The sequence below is a fragment of the Pristis pectinata genome, chromosome 22 (assembly GCF_009764475.1).
Source record: "Pristis pectinata isolate sPriPec2 chromosome 22, sPriPec2.1.pri, whole genome shotgun sequence".
Lineage (NCBI taxonomy): Eukaryota > Metazoa > Chordata > Chondrichthyes > Rhinopristiformes > Pristidae > Pristis > Pristis pectinata.
In genome coordinates, this window is record NC_067426.1 from 22,268,275 (window position 1) to 22,286,675 (window position 18,401).

The 18,401-nt window shown below is 40.1% G+C and overlaps 1 protein-coding gene across 7 annotated transcripts in view; it reads left to right on the forward strand.

Annotated features, from left to right (window-relative positions):
* Positions 1-18,401, forward strand: part of rhbdl2 (rhomboid, veinlet-like 2 (Drosophila)) — a 42,060-nt gene that overhangs the window by 15,754 nt on the left and 7,905 nt on the right. For 4 of the 7 annotated variants that reach the window (XM_052036663.1, XM_052036661.1, XM_052036658.1 and 1 more), the window contains exons 2-7: positions 2,838-3,078; positions 4,710-4,858; positions 5,202-5,314; positions 10,698-10,798; positions 15,115-15,175; positions 16,832-16,893. In XM_052036663.1, the coding sequence (XP_051892623.1) occupies positions 2,875-3,078; positions 4,710-4,858; positions 5,202-5,314; positions 10,698-10,798; positions 15,115-15,175; positions 16,832-16,893 (690 nt within the window). In that variant the 5' untranslated portion in view covers positions 2,838-2,874. The remainder of the gene's footprint in view (positions 1-2,837; positions 3,079-4,709; positions 4,859-5,201; positions 5,315-10,697; positions 10,799-15,114; positions 15,176-16,831; positions 16,894-18,401) is intronic. The other 3 variants (XM_052036657.1, XM_052036660.1, XM_052036664.1) reach the window with 2 other exon arrangements.

The following is an 18,401-nucleotide window of genomic DNA, read 5'->3' on the forward strand; positions in this document are numbered from 1 at the left end:
CTCTTTCCATTGGCAAATTCCATGTATGTCCGATCTGCAGATTTCTTCAAGTCTCTAAATTTTTGTCTATAAGCTTCAGGTACCAATTCATAGGCTTTTAACACAGCTTGTTTTACCTTGGTATAATCAGCTGCATCCTCAACAGACAAAGCAGAATAAGCTTCTTGAGCTTTACCTTCAATTACACTCTGTAACATAAGAACCCATCCTTCCTTTGGCCAGTTTGAACTCACAGCAACCTTTTCAAAATGTTGGAAATACTGATCAACCTGATCTTCCTCAAAAGGAGGGACTAATCGAACCTCCCTACTGGCTAAAAAACCATCAACAGAATCAGATTCTAAACTCTCTCGCTTCATTTTTAACTCATGCTGCTGCTGTTTTTCCTTCAACTCCCTATCCAGCTCCATCCTCCTCAATTCCATCTGCTTCATTGCTAGATCAGCCTCTAACTTCATCCGAGTTAGCTCTCGTTCTGCCTCTTTGTCTTTTGTCCCAACTCGAACTTCATTCGCGTTTGTTCTAACTCCATCTTTACTATCTGCACCTGGCCATCAGGAATCTCTGACTCACTCCCAGGAAACTGTTCTAACTGTTCTAATTCTTCCTCCTCCAAATCCTCCAAATCCACTAGTTGAGAAGTCACATCCAATATCACTGGTTTAATCTCAGGAAACTCAACTACCTCACTCACCTCAAACACTTCCTTCTCCAAATAATAGTCAACTATCATTCTATGAATAACTGCTTTTTTCATAGACCGCTTTACTGCTTTAAGGTTTAGCCTTGTAGCAATCTTTACCAAATCATCCTTATTCACCACCTCCAATCCCTTTAGGGTTGGTGACTCCAAAAATGCCTCAATATCCATTGCTGCTGGTTTCCACACACACAAGCCAATTAAAAAAAAATTTATCAGACCGACCACAATCAGTCGTCCACTAAGACCCCAATTTGTTCAAACTCAGACCTCCCTCGTCAATTTTAGGATTGGATCCCAAACGAATCTCGTCAATCTGGGGAACAATCCCGGACGAGCCCCCAATTTTGTTACAAACCAGCAACAAAAGAAACACACTGAGTCATGATTCAGTGTTGAGAACTATTTTATTAATCACTACTTATGATAATAAGAAAAATGAAAGTTAAACCTTGAACATTAACCCCAAAACTAAACTCTTCGTGTGTGTGTGGCAAAGTCCCAAACTCCAAGTCCAGGAATGGTTCTTAAAGTTCAGTTCAGCAAGCCATAAGGTGAAACATGAGCAAAGGCTTCTTCAACAACCACCGTTGTCTGAAGATAAGACGTAGATGTAGAGAACATAGAGAGAGTAATTATGAAATCCAAATGTTCCATGATGGAACCCAAACGACACCTCAGTGTTTACTCAGTAGTGCCTTCCTCACCCCGAAAAGCATCCAAATCGTGGCCGTCCACACAAGTACCTGTTTCCTTCTACAGGTCAGCAACAAAGTGAACTCCACCGGATTACTTCCAATTTCCATACGTGGATTGCAGTGACAGACAGTTATTGTTTCTCATCCATCGATAGAGAAACTAGCAGGCTGGTGTCTCTCTCCCTTTTATCTCTCTCTCTCTCTCTCTCTCTCTCTCTCTCTCTCTCTCTCTCTCTCTCTCTCTCTCTCTCTCCTCTGACTTCGACTGACCACCTCAACAACGTCATTACGTCCTTTATCTTCTTTTGATGTAAGCATGCTACACACACACACACACACACACACACACACACACACACACACACACACACACACACACACACACACACACACACACACACACACTTTTGTAATTATGTACTTTTGAGAATCATGCAATAGGACACCCAGATCCTCTGCATCTCAGAGTTTTTTGTAATCATCCAGTATTTACATAACATGCTTTATAAAAATAAATCCTGCCAAAATGGCCAATTTCACATTTTCCTATATCATACTCCAGATTTGTATTCATCCACTTAACCTCTCTACATCCCTTCAGATCCTGCTTATGTCTTCTTTATAACTTACTTTCCCGTCTATCCTGGTGTCATCATCAAATTGAGTAACCTTACATTTGGTGCCTTCATCTGTCATTTATATATACTGTATTAAGTTGAGGTCCCAGGACCAATTCCTGGATCACACTACTCATTGTAGCACAGGACCCATTTATGCCTAGTTTCTGTCCAAGCCAATACGTTACCTCCTATACTATAAATTTGCTTAAATGAATCTATATTAGCTCATCAAAGACTGAATTTCATTTAATACTGAGAAGTGGGGGGTGGGGGGGTTGAGGGAGATGGTAGCAATGAAGCACTTCATCATCCTATACATGGATCTGATAGCATACATCAAAATGATGTCACCAAGGAGAAAAGAAATAGTAAAGGGTCCATTCAGGCCCTTGGGGAAAATAGGGGAAAGATAGGTCATTGCAGAACATGCCTGAAGAGCGACATTAATTAATCATTGGATCTGATCTGATAACTTTACTCTTTTCAGCCAATAATCTACTAATTCCAATTGCCCAGATAGGCTGGGCAGATACTTTTGGTTTTAGTTAGGTAGAAAAACAAAGGATTTGGGAATTGTGTGGTAAAGTTACTTCAGTGAACATTTTCAGATTTGCTAACCATTCAACAGAGTTTGGTGCTTTTAATAGTTGCCAGGTCTAGTGGTACATTAGGGCACTGCACCACACTAAATACAGCATGTGCCTCAGTTTCCTGTTTCTACTCATCAACTGAGCATGATATGCCTGATTTTGGGAATGTAATTTGGAACTGTTGGCTACTGATGTCTTTGTAATTGCCTGCTGTGACTTTCTTTTTAAGCAGGTAACATTGAATTAGGATTTGCTCAGGTGTAAAGATGGAGATGAAGCCCAGGCATGCAGAAAATGAAAACCTTAATGAAGAGGCGAACAGGGAATCATCTCAGTGTTGCACATGGTGTGACAAACTTCATACAACTGTGTCTAATTGGATGCTTCCTGAAGAAGTCAGGAGTCGCTACTTGGAAAGAGCAAATTGCCTCCCTCCACCACTCTTCATTATCTCCATAAGTTTGGCTGAGGTAGAGTCTGCAATAATGACATATTATAATCTTGAGCTCATAAATATAATGAAGAACATATGATTGGAAAAAAAAATCTCAGTTTCTCCATTGCAAATGAGCTTGTTTCCCAAGAGTTAATATCACAGCCCCATGTTGGGCATGACTAGATAGATTAACCTTTTTCACTACATACCAATGTTCATATATTCTGAGATAAAGTATCGTGGCTGAGTTGTTCTGTTATTCATCAGTAATTAAGAATATCAAAAGAAACAAACGGCATTAAAAAAAACCTCTCCGTCAGATGTCAGCACCTCAATCTCAGTATTCAACTGATTGTCAAGGTTTTGAGATGTGCATTTGCACTTTGGGGTTATAAGCTGAAATCTTTGATCAGAATTACATCCTCTGTAGCAAGCATTCAGTTTTTTTATGATTTTTACACAAATAAGGGGGACTGATGATAAAATGAGTTATGAAGTTTGATTGATAGAGTCATAGAAAAAATGGGATTGATATAGAATTAGTGTAAATGTGTGGTTGGTGGTCAGTGCAAACTCAGTGGGCCAAAGGGCTGTTTCTCTCTATGATTCTATGACTCTAATGGAGAAATTAGAGTCCATTGGATGTTCTGTCTATGTTGAAGAACTATGATACCTACTGCATTATAACAATGAAACTTCCCATCTTCCTGGAATCCTTTATGCTTGTGATGGAACCTTTTATGGGGACATGAGGAAGATCTTAATGGCTTACTAGTCTGTCAGTAAGATCCTTTAGTGACCAGTTCTATGTCTATGATCAAAGCATTTGAACTGCTTTTAAATGCCTCTGGTGATCAGAGACACTTAAAGGTAGTTCAATACAATTTCAGTAGTTTAAGAGAATACAAACTGTCGCAGGGCTGTGTTGTGTGGTGGCGCATTTGTTGGAGGATCTTTCCCTTCTGAATGTTTAATGTAAGGCCCATCCTCTTGCACAGTGAAGGAATTAACAATGGTTTGGAGCTTGGCCTCTAAGTGTGTGTACACACACACACACACACACACACACACACACACACACACACACACACACACACACACACACACACACACACACACACACACACACACACACACACACACACACACACCCCAAGTGGTCTGTGTGCTGAGGTTGAAATGATCTTGCCTCTGGGGTGGAGTCAATGAAGATCAGACAGTCTCACGCTCGTCCAGTAGAAGACCTCCACTCCAGCAGAAAGCCTATTGGACGTATTAGAACAAGGAAGCTGATTATTGTACTGACACAGAGTTTCTTGATACTGTCTGCACTGAGATTGAAATCATCATGGAGAATCGACTTGTGTCCCTTTGGAGCTCAGGTCAGGGATTGCTCAAGGTCGCAAGTGCTGGTTGGCTTCTTCCACTGATTCTAATCACACTGACAACCAAAATTCCATTGCAGAGGCAATTACCCATACCACAGGGGGATTTGCTACAAAACAAATGATGCAAAAAGCCAATTTCAACCCAAACGTGCACTTTCTGGGATTTTGTGAATATTAAAAGAGGACAGCAACTGTAATCTGTGGTGGATTAAGTTAATTATCTTGAGAAAAAATTTGTTTCCATTTTCCATTGTGAAATTCTCATTTTATTTTTCAGCTGGCTATTTTTATTTATTATGCTGTCTGGATGCCTCAGAAGCAGTGGATTACCCTTGATACAGGAGTGCGGGAAAGCCCCTTCATTTATAGGCCTGATAAGAGGCAGGAGGCCTGGAGGTTTGTTTCGTACATGCTGGTGCATGCTGGGTAAGTGTTTATCCAATTAATCTTGTTTTATTGTAGAATATTAATGTGCAGAAAATGTCTGAAATCACATGGTTGTAATGTTGACTTCTGAAAACAACTCTGTGTCATAATTATGGTTGAAGGTTGTACGTGGCAGAAATAAGTAGGGTGTGACTATAATCTCTTAAATATATATATTTATATATGTTACAACTTCAAAAGTGACTAGATTTGAACAGCTTTTTTTCATTTAGACTCCCTGGAGTAAATGTGCAGACAGGCCATGAAAGTATAAGAAATAAGGAGATGTCTTGGGGAGCATTATCACTCGGAATAACCTGTTTGTGTTTTTATATATCGGCAGTGTTCAGCACTTAATAGGGAACCTTCTCATGCAGCTTATTCTGGGAATCCCTCTGGAGCTGGTTCACAAAGGCCACCGGGTTGGCCTGGTCTACATCGCAGGTGTGATTGGAGGTGAGTTACAATTCCTGTTTCATAATTCTCATAGTTTTATGACACAGAAGGTGCCCATTTGGCCCATGAGTCTGTTGAGAGCAATCCCATTAGTTGCATACCCCCACTTATTTCCCAGTAGCTCTATTCTCTCTCACATGCCCACCAACTCCGCCACATTGTCCTGTCACCCATCTACACTAAGAGCAATTTACAGTAGCCAAGTTACAATAGTCTTTAGATGTGGGAGGAAACTGGAGCACCTGGGGAAACGCTCGCAGTCACAGACAGCATAGGAGGCCAGGACCGAACATGGATTGCTGGAGCAGTTCAGCAGCCCTACCTGCTGTGCCACATTGTAGACTGGTGCACATTATATGTCTGGAACTCAGGAATGAGTTAATTTTAAAAGGGAAAGGGAAATCAGCCAACCGGGAAAGTCTGGCTGAAGGTTTATCAGGAGTAAACTTATCTGTGCTCACATACAAGTTCATGTTGTGAGCAACCTTTTGCACCAGCCTTTTATAATATAATTCTCTTTTCCACACTGCATCATGCACTTTTCACACACAAATCCTTTTGTAAAGGACTGCAAAACATGGAAGAGCTAGTTTTGCAGCATAATTGTCCTGACTCCTCCAAGCTGTTATAAGTCACACGTGTTGCAACTTTAAAGGGTCTCCCTTTTCCTGATACTTTCAAGAAAAATCCCTGGGCACAGAATTCAGCTGAACATTGCCTCTCTTCTGTGGTTCCAACTGTGCTTTCGACATGGTGCCTGTCATGCACACAGGTGTACATTTGTGGCAGGAGTCGCACTGGCTGGCGTACTGGGGCAAACACCAGAACACTTATACAATTACCCCTGAAAATCTGTTGGGTAGGCAGATCACAATATCAGCCAACACTTGCCAGCAAGATAGGATGCATGAGTATCAGTTACTCAAGGCCTCCAGCAATGATAAAAGGAGGGGAGAACTCCTAGAGCAGGGCAGCCTGCCTATCAAGGGAGGGCTAGAGGTAATTGAGCAGGAGTTAAGCAGAAGTAACCTGGTTAAGGAGAAGTAACTTCAGAGACTTCACTTCATCAAGGAAACAGTGATTGAGATCTGCCAACATGCCACAACAACAACTGTGCCCCAGAGCTTGGCATGAACCGCACTGTGTGTGGCTGTGAGGGTGATGATGGCCTTTGTTTTCTTCACCTTGGGCACATTCCAGGTGGTGACATCAGCCCACCATAATGAGAGCGTGCTGCTCAATTAGGTGGGTGATTGATGCTCTCTATTCCAGGAGAAGAATTGTGAGGGAGGGTGGCTCACTAACATTACAAGCTTCCAGTTGGTTGGACTGTCCCCACATCACCTTGAGGACTCCCACCATCCTTGCTTTGTCACTGATGATAGATTCTGTGACTGCTCCTCTCCTTATTGCTATCATTCCCTCCAGTCAGGGCATTCAACTACTTCCCTGCGGGTCTTCTGCTGTAACCACCAATTCTGTGGCACTGCATCCAGCAGAGAGAGGGGGGAGTGAGGTAACATGTGCTGTGCAATATTCTGAGTGAGGTACTTGCTGATATATGGCAGAGTGCACAAGCTGTGAGTGTAAAGCTCAGAGAAGTAACAAGTGCATTAGAATGGGCGGGGTATATCAGTGCTTGTTCTGGCTAATGATTCACAAAGATTGTTGGTGAGTGAGTGATATGAATGCATTGCCTTTCACACACTGTTTGAATAGTAGGAGAGAACTTTTAAGATGTTTCATTGACATTGACTACTTATGTGAAAGCTTTAAACATCCTTTGACACAGTTTCCGCATCCCTGGGACTGCACTCCGAGTGTTCTCCTTGATTACCATCTCCTCCCATTGCCAATTGGCTCTGTGCTTTGACTGCTCCTTGACAATAAGGGTAAAAGGCTTCTCTCCCTTCCACTTCATCTACCAATACCTATGTAGATGATGCTGAGAATCAGGATTCGTGCTCCCTGGTTTTCCTCTGCCATCTCCTACAACACTATTTCACCAGAAGTGGAAGAACCTCCATTTGAAGCCACAACAGACTTCCCCATTAAGAGCTCCTAGCCTGAGCTTAATTACCTTTGGACAGCTTGCAGTGATAAAAGCCACTCCTAAAATTAAACCCATGGTGTAGCACAAGACAATAACAATTAACTGTTTCCTCATTACTGGCTGGTCATTACCAACCTGTTAGTGAGGCTCCAGGATGAATTTTGTGTGCTCTCTGCTTTGGCTGAAATGGGTGCAGATTAATCATGCATCATGATCCCTGTTCCTATTTTCCAACACAAATTAGCACCCTTCATGTGTTGAAAGAACAAGTTAAATGTCCCTTGGAAAATGTCATCTGGAGCCACAAGGGAGTGAGTTAAGAGGGGCAGGGGAGAGAGCCACAGCACAACCTCAACAACATTCAGCCTTGGACGATCATTGACAAGCAATACACCACACAAGTACAAACAGTGGCCGTATCCAACGAGAGAGAGAGATTCTAACCACATGTTCAACCTAACTCCCCGCTATCAACAGTCAGGGGTCAATCGTTGACAGGAATCACGTCTGAAGCTGCCAGATAATAACAGGAGCTCCAAGGGGATTTGAAAGTCTGTGGATCCTACTGCGAGGGACTCGCTACTTAATCCACAAAGGATTTCCACCATCTGAAAGACCAGACAAGAGTGAGGATGAAATACTCTATACTGGGTGAATATTGCTCCAACAACACCTTATAATTAAAATTTAAGGGCACCAATTGCATGAAATGATTACCACCTGCATGTTCACATCCAAAACGCATACTATCTGGACTTGGCGGAACCTCCATCACTGAGGTGTCAAAACTCTGGAAGTCGCTACCTAATACCATTGTGGGGGTAACTTCATCACAACCACAGCAGAGTTATGGAAACAGTTTGAAAGGTGTTTGCATTCATCTTCCCTGTTGGCATCATACCTCCTGGGCCATCTGTATATCAAATCGTGAAGCTTTGGAGGTTGATGTCAATGGACAAGTTGGCATTCATAATTTGCAAAGCCACTCCTGTAGCTTGTAAGCAACAAAAACATTCATTGCTGTGTCCCGTAACAGTGCACCTTCACTAGGAGTGAGCTCTTCAGAAGAATTTCTTTCAATAAGAGGTGGAGGCTGCTGTTCTGTATACTGGCCCTGAAGAAGTGAAGAGACAGGATATGATGTAAACATGGGAATGTGGAGCTGTTGACATATATAGGATTAAGATGGCTATAACTAATTAAGGACATGTTTAAATAACTCTTCCTTGAAGGAACTATGAGTGTGAGAGATTAAGTCATTTCACCCGCAGCAAAACACACCAGTACCTCCAAAGCCATTTCCAAGAGAGGCAGGAATGTCTAGCAGCTCCTGTGAGGAGCTGATGTTTATCGATCTACCTCTGATCATCCTGCTCCCTTGTACTCTGCATTCTCAATACTTGTCAAAAAGTGTCTGCGGGCATGAATGTATTCAAGGGATGCAGTGCATTCAGTGAGGGTTCCAGCCAGGTAGATGCATCACATCTGGAGTGCCTTTGAGTGATGTGTAAAACAGTCTTTTGTGGGCACATGTTGGGAATTAGAGGGGCAGAGTGAAATTCTATCAGGTTACACATGGTGGCTGTGATTGAGATAGATTGATAGATGCTTTTAATATTTCAATGTGTGTAACAAGTGATGTGAAAGGAGTACGGTTGATAAGACAGGACTACGAGGGTGCTGTTGGGTGAGTGGTGTACACAATGGAATCTAGGTGTCTTGAGTCATCTCCAGCCATACCTTTACCTTAGCTGCAAGCTACTGTCTCATCTTGTTGGTAAACAGGATCTCCTTCCTTTTTGTTGCTTCACCTGGAGGATCTCCTAGGATATCTCAGTGCATTTCAACCCTTCTTACTTCCAATGTCCTGCTTCTTCACAAACTCAGAGCCTCCTCCACCATTGCATCTGTGAACTGTTTATGTAGTTTGATCATGTGGTTCTGTAATGCACTGTTCTGCTCATGTACAGTGGAGGAGTAAATCCCAGCAATAAAATAGTAATGAGATACCCTTGCTTAAATTGCACTTTGTAACATGTACCAGAATGTTGTGCGTTTATTAGTCACTATCACCACATCCCCATTCCCATCACACCCTCCACTCAAGCACTGAATCCATGCTGATGTCAAACCCCCCCCCAAGGGGCACAGTAAGACAATGGTTAAGTTTCTGGATTAAAAAACTTAAAACATTGACCCAGAGGCATACATTTAAATCCCAACATGGGAACTGGAAAAGTTAAATTAAACTAATTTAATAAATCTGGAATTTAAACTAAAGTCTGAGAAACAGATTGTTGGAAAAATCCATTTTGTTCACTAATGTCCTTCAGGAAAAGAAATCCACAACACTTATCCAGTCCAGCCAGTATGACGCCAAACCCACCAACATAGTTGAATCTTTACTGCCTGTAATGCGGAAGGGCAATTAGAGAGGATACTAAATGTCAGCATTGGCAGCAATATCCATATTGTGTGAATGAATAAATAAAAAATGTGAATATTGCCGTGATGGTTCCATCCTTGCAAGCTGATGTGTGTGACCGGTGTAAATCCTGCCTCAGAGATTGTATGAGAAATTGGAACTATATTAAAATAACTAGGGCTTCCACAAGCTAATAGGAATCACATTTTCCAACTAGGTCTCATGCTTCTGCTTTGAGGAACTAACTTTGTGGTACATTACATCATAATGCAATGGCAGGATGACTAATTTGGAAACTATACCTTAAATTTATCAAGCTGGTTAATTTCTTGTCTTTGTCACCTACAGGATTGTGTGATAGTAGGGAATGTGGTCACATGTAACATACCATGGCTTACTCAATCATCATGCAATGTGCTTTATTGTATTACCAGTCATTCAGATGCATGGAGCATTTGTTTGCTCCAGTTTCAAATAATGCAGTATATAATGAGGGTCAGGGTGGAAAGGAGAGAAACTAGATCACTTTGTCAAGAAGTGATTTAATCTTTTATATGATCCATCCAAATTATTGGAAAATGATCCCTTTGCTCTTAGCTAGAATTTTACCCAGTTGAAATTGTATTTTGTTCTGAATGGAACATGAAAGTAAAGCATTTCTGAATTTTTTCTAAATGACTGGTAATCAATTAATCAAATGCAAAGATTAAATGGAGCATATTATGCATAGCATGATTTTTCTTTTTGGGTATTGGAACTGTGAGTTTTAATATGAATAATTTGATTGACATCTTGAAAGAAAGAACAAAACTGTTCTTGATGAACATTGATTTTAAAAATACTGGACAACCCCTTGGGCATCTTGAAGTTGGGCAGGGGAAGTTATCCTTCGTTTATTTTTGCAGGTTCATTGGCTAGCTCAATATTTGATCCCTTGCTCAGTCTGGTTGGAGCTTCAGGTGGAGGCTATGCCCTAATGGGAGGCTACTTTATGAATGTAATAGTGGTAAGTAGTTAGAATTAACGAAAATTTGTTTCACAATGTGTTGTAAGCTGGCTATGTGTTGAGCATGATAGAGCAAATGGTTTGACCGAGTCTTTTAAAAAAAACTTAAATTACCATTGATAAGTTCTTTCTAAAGCCTTTTCTGTATTATGTTTTCTTCTCATAACCACTGTCCAATCCATGTCCGAGTTTTTTTGTGGCTGATGGAGTAATAAAATATAAATAACAACAAAGCTGCATTGTTGTTTAATTTTAATATTTTTTAAAGTACATCTCTTGCTTGTAATTGGGGTATTGTGATTTTAAAAATCATTACACTATTAGGGCTGGTATCCTCTCTTGCATTTTTTTCAGTCTATTTACATTTGTGATGAATGTTTCATTACATCTCAATATCTTAATGCTTTCATTAAATTTTCTCATTTTACACTTAATTTCTTGTCCCTTTGTGAATTTTCCTCCTTTGAATTAGGACAACTTGCAACTTGGATTGTTTCATTCTGTTGTTTTGTACAAACTGGCAATAGCCCAGCAAGATAGTGACCTGGATCAAACTATGTAAATATCCTGGTTTTCATTAACTCTCCCAATTAACTTAAATCTATATTCCCTAATATTGATTTCTTCTTGTCCACACACTCAGAATTTTAGACATCTTGATTAAAACTCCAATCAGCCTCCTTTATTCCAACAAGTGGTTTTCTAATTCTCTGGTGCTCTGCCTGGAGCTAAAGAGGATTAGGAATTTATGGTTGGAGCCCCCACTATTTTCTCCCTCAATTCTCTTACGAGCTGAAGGACATTTTAACTAGGCCTGGTAATCAATCTACTTTTACAGCTCTTAGATCCCTCATTATTTATTTTACTCTCTCTTATCCAATATTTCACAGTCTTTCTCCTTCATTGTACTGTCTTTTTTGTTGTTTTCTTTTATAAATACGGATATCCAGAGCCAAACCTACTACTTGGGGAGAATTGTTAATAGAAAGCTGTGAAAAGTTGCCAATATTCCTGGCTGAGATTTCATACAAAAAAATTTAAAACTTGAAATAAGTACATCTGTTTACATCACAGATGTATGAAGCTCACTGTCTATGTTCATTTAACTTTGTCTCTTGCGCTACTTTGAGGAACTTTTTTATAATTAGGATTCAGCTGGCGCTGTGACTTCCAAACCCAATGACCAATAAAGAATGTCCATCTTTCATATGTAAAAATGAATGAAAAGGCACTTTGTAGAGTGGCTACTCTGGCTGTTGTTACAATATGATCATTCTGCTGCATGCTTAAAAATCCACAGTACTCATTTGTGGCAGGGTGGCAGGGCTGAAGAATCCATGAATCCCTGCCTTCTTCAGTCCTGCCACAAATGAGTACTGTGGATTTCTAAGTGTGCAGCAGAATGATCATATTGTAACAACAGTCCTGACTTTATGCTAACCTACTCAACTAGAATATTAGTAAAATAGCTGGGTGTAAATTGGGTATCAGACTCAGACCCTCCCTAGCCTCGCTGGGCATCTCACACAGAAACGTTGGTATCAAGGAGACTACTAACACAAAGTAGAGCAGTGCTATCCTTCACTCTTTATTCCCCATGAATTTTCATTCTAAATGTTTACTTCTGTTCCCTTTATTGAGGTCATAATTCCGTTTTCGCAAATCCATCAGCTTTGTCTCTTTTTGTTTCAAATACATTTGCATCGGAAGTTACCGTTTTTAAATTGTACTTGTGAATTCCAATCTCTTTGCCTTGGTGGAAAGCTGATATCAGGTTGTATCTTCACCTGAGTTCCAGAAACCACCACCAAATCAAAGTAAAAGAATGACCAGAAAGCTGCTGGATGATGACAAGATGAGTTGATCTGAGAAGTGAAAGTCAGTGATTGCATTCCAGTTCATAAAATTCTTCATAGCTGTCGAATTTATTAATGATGAATGTGAAGCAGCTACATTTTGTAGTTGTAAAGGATGGGAATGATCCTAAACATAAGCTAGATCTTCTTGATCAACTGTCTTTCCCCTTTTTTTTGTTTTCCTGCCACACTCTAGTTAATCCATGGACTCTCTCTGGGCATTACTGTAAATGGGGAGCGTGTGGACAGACACACTTGTATATTATGCTGATGTACATTATGTCCATCAGATTTTTAACAAAGATTTAATTTTGTACCAGTGCTTTGTTTTAAAGCTGACAGATATCTTTTGATATATCAAACTGAACATACAGTAGATAAGGCCAACTTAGATTCTCATCTATAACCATGGAAAATCATTTCCAGATATGGAAAACGTACAGAATGAGCAGGCTCTCTCCAACCATCTCCATTCTGGCACGAATGGTAATGGTATTATTGAACAAAAATTAAGAAACTAAATTTTAGTGCTTTTACATAGATTATGAATGTGATGTGGGGCCTTTTCCCTTGTAGTACTGAAAATTAGCATGCATTTTCTGCAGTCACTGATTGACCCCAGCTGTAAAGAAAGCAAAGCTGACTGACCAAAGCAATGCACTGAATGTTTAATAGATTATTAACTACTGCAAACTACCATACAATAACATATAAACAGAAAATGCCAGAAGCACTCAGAAAGTTATTCAACTTTCGCAAAGAGAGAAAGGATATGTTAACATTCATGTCATAGTGCTCTTAATTAGAACTGAACAATGAAAGCACATTTTATAGGAGTCAGGTGTTATTAACTAGCCTTAGGTGTTTGTTTTTGAAAGTTAATTAAGCTAAGCTGTATAGGATTTCTAAATGAGAATCAGTCATCAGGCGGGTGTCATAGGATTAGAACCATAAAGTTTTCATTAAAGGAAACCTCAGCTTTTGATTATGTGGAGGAGAATTCGCTTTTTTTTGGGATAGAGATGCGCATTCTGGGTTATTACTGACTCCTGTGTGTTACTATCTAGTTTGGAATTACTATACATAGTCCTTTCATGAAATTAGCTATTATCCACAAATTTCAGGAAGAAGATTTCCAAACAGCGGAAATTTGAAATCATTGTGTATGGATTTGCTGCATGGAGCTTCTATTGTTCTTTTTTGACCTAATGTAAACTCTAGATGTTTCATCATCTTGCATAACTGAATTTCAGAGAAATGGGAACAAGAGTAGATAATTTAACCCTTTGTGACAGCTTTACCATTCAGTTAGCCTATGATTGATTTGTGCTGAAAGTCCATTTAATTGCTTTCATTTTGAATCCCCTGTACTCTCACCTATCAGAAATTTATCTGTCTCAGGAGTCCCATTTATTGACTATCTTCGTGGACACAGTGACAATAAACTTTACATTTCATTTAATTCAGGTCATTAAAGCCAATGTGTAATCTACAATGCCCATCCAACGTGGGACATGCCGAATATCATTTAAGATATGATAGAGGTGTAACTCCATGGCGATGCTTTAACAAAATGGTGCCAATGCTGACTCACAATATTTTCTTAATCACAGAAGCAGCTGAAATCTGCTAATGATGCATACAAGTCAGCCAAAAGTTCTACAAAATTCAACAAAAACTGTAACAGAATAACATATTAAGAAAACATTTCCTTTCTACTGAAGATGAAAGAATTTTGACAGGAAATGCTGCATGGGAACCATTTCGTCCTCATAACTGATTGTTGAACCACAATTTGATGCCAGTTTTACACTTGTACATACACAATGAGTCCAACACCCTGTGGTAGTATAGCAATAGCATTTAGTGAATGTGAAGAGAATCTATAATTTACTAAGCTATCCAATTAACCAACCACACCTGCAAGAAGCTAATGTTCCATGACAAGCTTGGTACTCACTAGGTTACTTGGATTTTGCAGTGAAGGGCTGGGATTTTTAACTGAGAGCGTTAGCTGTTATCAGATTCTGAGAAACACTTAATAAGCAAGCAGTTCAGGATTTGTTAATGGAGAATGGCTTCTGCAATTACATAGATCATGGGGCTATTGAACATTCTCACAGATGTAATGAGATGCGACAGATCATGATGTTCATCAGTGGTGTGGGAGGAAAATTTGATGCAAAAGCAGCAAATCTACCCACATCTGCTGCACAACCAAACATTCTATACATTCCTCTCATAGGAAAACTCTTAAAGCATTGGCATATTATAAAAAGATACTTTTGAACTGCCTGATGTGACCTTACAAATATGGTAATTGGTTAATGATTTTCTTACAGCAATAAATAAAGACATTCTGATGCTAATTTTTAACAATATACTATTTTCAGAAAATAAATCTATCTTGTGCTTAAAAACAACCATAGAATTATAATAGGTCTATTTGTTTGATTTCAGAACTTTAAGCAAATGGTGCCACTATTTGGTGTTTTCAGATTGGCCTTTATTTTGATAATAGGTAAGTGTTCTTAAATTTTGTATTATTGTGTTATAGTAATGTGGTCCACCCACCTAACAGGACTGTCCCTGAGCCCCACCCACCCAACATTACCAGTTAGGTGTAGACATTGGCTGCCATATACATAGTTAGAAAATATCAGGCAAAGGTCTTTTGTAGCTTTAAGTGGTGCTACAGCACTGCTATAGTGTTGTGTGGGAGGAGCTTATTTGACATTGTGAGGTGACCTTTGTCATAAAACGCCCTAAGTAACATGCATTACAAATATTTTCAGAGCATGTCAGAGGCTGGTCAGAGACTGTGAGTGATTCACCTACTGACATCCAAATCCATTTCTCCATCTCCAAGCCACAAGTCAGGAGCATGATGGAATACTCTTCACTTGTCTAGATAAGTGCAGCTCCAGCAACACTTAGAAATTTGACACCATCCAGGACAAGGCTGCCCAGTTGCTTGACACCTCCTTCTCTAGTTTAATCAGTCACTCCCACTACACTGGTGCACTATGGCTGGAGTACTTACCATCATGAAATGTACTGCAGCAACTTGCAAAACCTTCCTTGACAGCATCTTCCAATCCTGCAGTCAGCCTCTGTTCGTTACCACACAAACTGCAGCAATTCAAAAGAGACTCACCAATAAGTGCTGACTTTATTACCAATGCTCATGTCCTGTAGTGCTTCTAAAAGACAAGAATGGTGGATGCTATGTCCAGTAATTCTTTCATGTTGTGCTACATGACTGATAATCTAAAACCCGACTGTGTGTGGGATGTGCACCACCAAACATTGTTCCAAGTTTTCCACATGTACGACATGCTTTCAGACAGAGGTTATCAGACATGTGCAGTGACATCAAACAGCATGCCCGGCACTTCATATGTAGAATACTTCTGCGAGTTTGCAAATGGAACAGGTTACTCCCAACGAACTGGAGAATTCAGGTCTGCATCAGCACTAGTTAAGAGGGACATGCTTGCTTACTGTACAGACACAAAATCTGAGGTGCACACTCTCATTACATCGTCAGCTGATATTCCGTCTTCCAATATACCCATTCTCTAATGCTGCTCCATCCTCTGATGTGGCTTCCCAAATAGCTCTGGCCCTTCCCACCCTCACACCATGCCTGATCCTCCCTAGTGGTCCCACCTGGCACCTAGTGCTCTCTCCATGCTAAAGCTGTCCAAGCACTCCTGTAATCTGTGACCTAGCAGATATATTTCTGCTATGATGGATTTGATGGAGAGAAGGCCTTGTGCAATAGAATTTGAGTGTTGGGTGGTCTTGCACGAACTGACATCTCTCCCCACTCACCACTGCTTTAACGCACCTTTTGAAGCAGGGACTGTAGTTCCTTCCACATTCCATCCATGTATTCTATTGAAAATATACAATTCCATGCTCAACACCGTTGGTTTATTTTAATACTTCTCCCATGAATGATTTTAGCTTAAATGTTTTCATTCCAGGAAGAAGGTACCTCCTAAAATGCAGCCTTCTGTCGCTTTACTAAAGAAAAAGTGGACGTTGTGTGCCCAGATTCTGGGACCCTGGTTCTGAAATATTTAGTGTCGTTTACTGCCGTTATTGGCCTATACTCCCTTGCTATTCTGTATTATGTAGCATATTAATATTGTGAATTTATTTCTTTCAGTGGGCACTGATGTGGGCTTTGCTCTATATAGAAGGTTCTTTGTTGAAGGAACTGGTTTCCGTGTAAGTATTATAGATGTTAATTAAAACCTCTTGATACTGATAGATTCTTGTATGCAACATTTAATGGCTTACTCCAAGGATTAAACAAATATTTTTTCTAATGGCAAACAAAGTAGTGCTTGGTAATGTTGTATAATAATTGTAAATTAATGATTACATTTTTACATCTGAATTAAATGGTGCTGGTTTAAGTCCTGGTGTTGAAAATTGAGACACAATTAAGGCTTATTCGTTGTTACACTACTGGGGGTGTGCTGCACTAAAAGGACACCATCCTTCAGATAAAGCATTGATGTAAAGTCCCTTCTGTCCTTTCAAAGACAAGTTAGGAATGGCATCCACCTGTTGATAATTAGAAGGGTTGCTCAATTGTTCTAGTCCACATAAATTACTCAACCATTGTCATTAAAACATGTTAGCTGCTCATTTGTCATTTCACCCTTGTGCACTCTTGCTGTGCATAAATTGCCCAATGACAAAGTCTCTTGTCTTTCAGCAACTTTTCCAGTGTAGGGAAAAATCCTGAAGCAGTATGTAGGAGTATTCCTCCATGTGCTTCATATCTCTTATCCAATATTTTTCTTCCCATTTTCACCATAAAAATACTCTGGAAGCAAATATCTCTTTTTCAAAGGAATGGCTTCTTTCCTCTTTAAAAATTATACGGTAACACTGCTCCTGTCCTTGTTAAAAAATGAAACTAAAAGAGAAATAAGCCCTTTATTTCCGTACATCCATGCTGGTGTATGGCCCCACATGGTGCCTCCCCCGCCACCAGTTAACAACAAAGGTCTTCCATTCCTTTCTTCCTCATGTGCTGTTCCAGCTTCCCCTTAAATGCATCTTCATTATTTACCTCAACTACTCCCTGTGGTAGCAAGTTCTACATTCCCACCACTCTCTGGATTAAAAAGTTTCTCCAGCGTTCCCTGTTATGTTTAAGGTCCCTAGTCTTGATTTCATTCCCAAGTGAAATTACCTTCTAGATAGCTTCTCAGTCTTTTTTCTGATATTCATCAGAACATCACATGTGCTGATGTTTTTGTTTTGTAGAGGTACAGCTAGTGTACCCTAAAGTGCGTGCTCAATGGTTGCAGCAGCAAGGTCAGGAAACCAACAGTGACAGCTGGTTGTCTGGGTGTATGGACAACGCAAGGGGAGATTTTGCCAGAGTGATATATGGTTGGATGAGCATGGGGTAATGTAAGGAAGAGATTTCACATAGTGATGGATGATTGAACGAATGCAGGGCAATGTAGGGGGTTCAGAGCTTTGTACTTGGTGGATCAGGGGGTTGGATTTGACAGATTGGGAAGTGAAGGTGGGTCAGTGCAGTGGAGGTTGAGAGGGGCTTACGAATGTTCTCCTTCCTAGGTGTCATCCTTCTCATCCTTACTCCAGAGCAGCATTTAAACATCCAGTCTACAAGTGTGACCAATAGGACCTGCTACTAACATAGAACACTACAGCACAGTACAGGCCCTTCGGCCCACAATGTTGTGCCGACA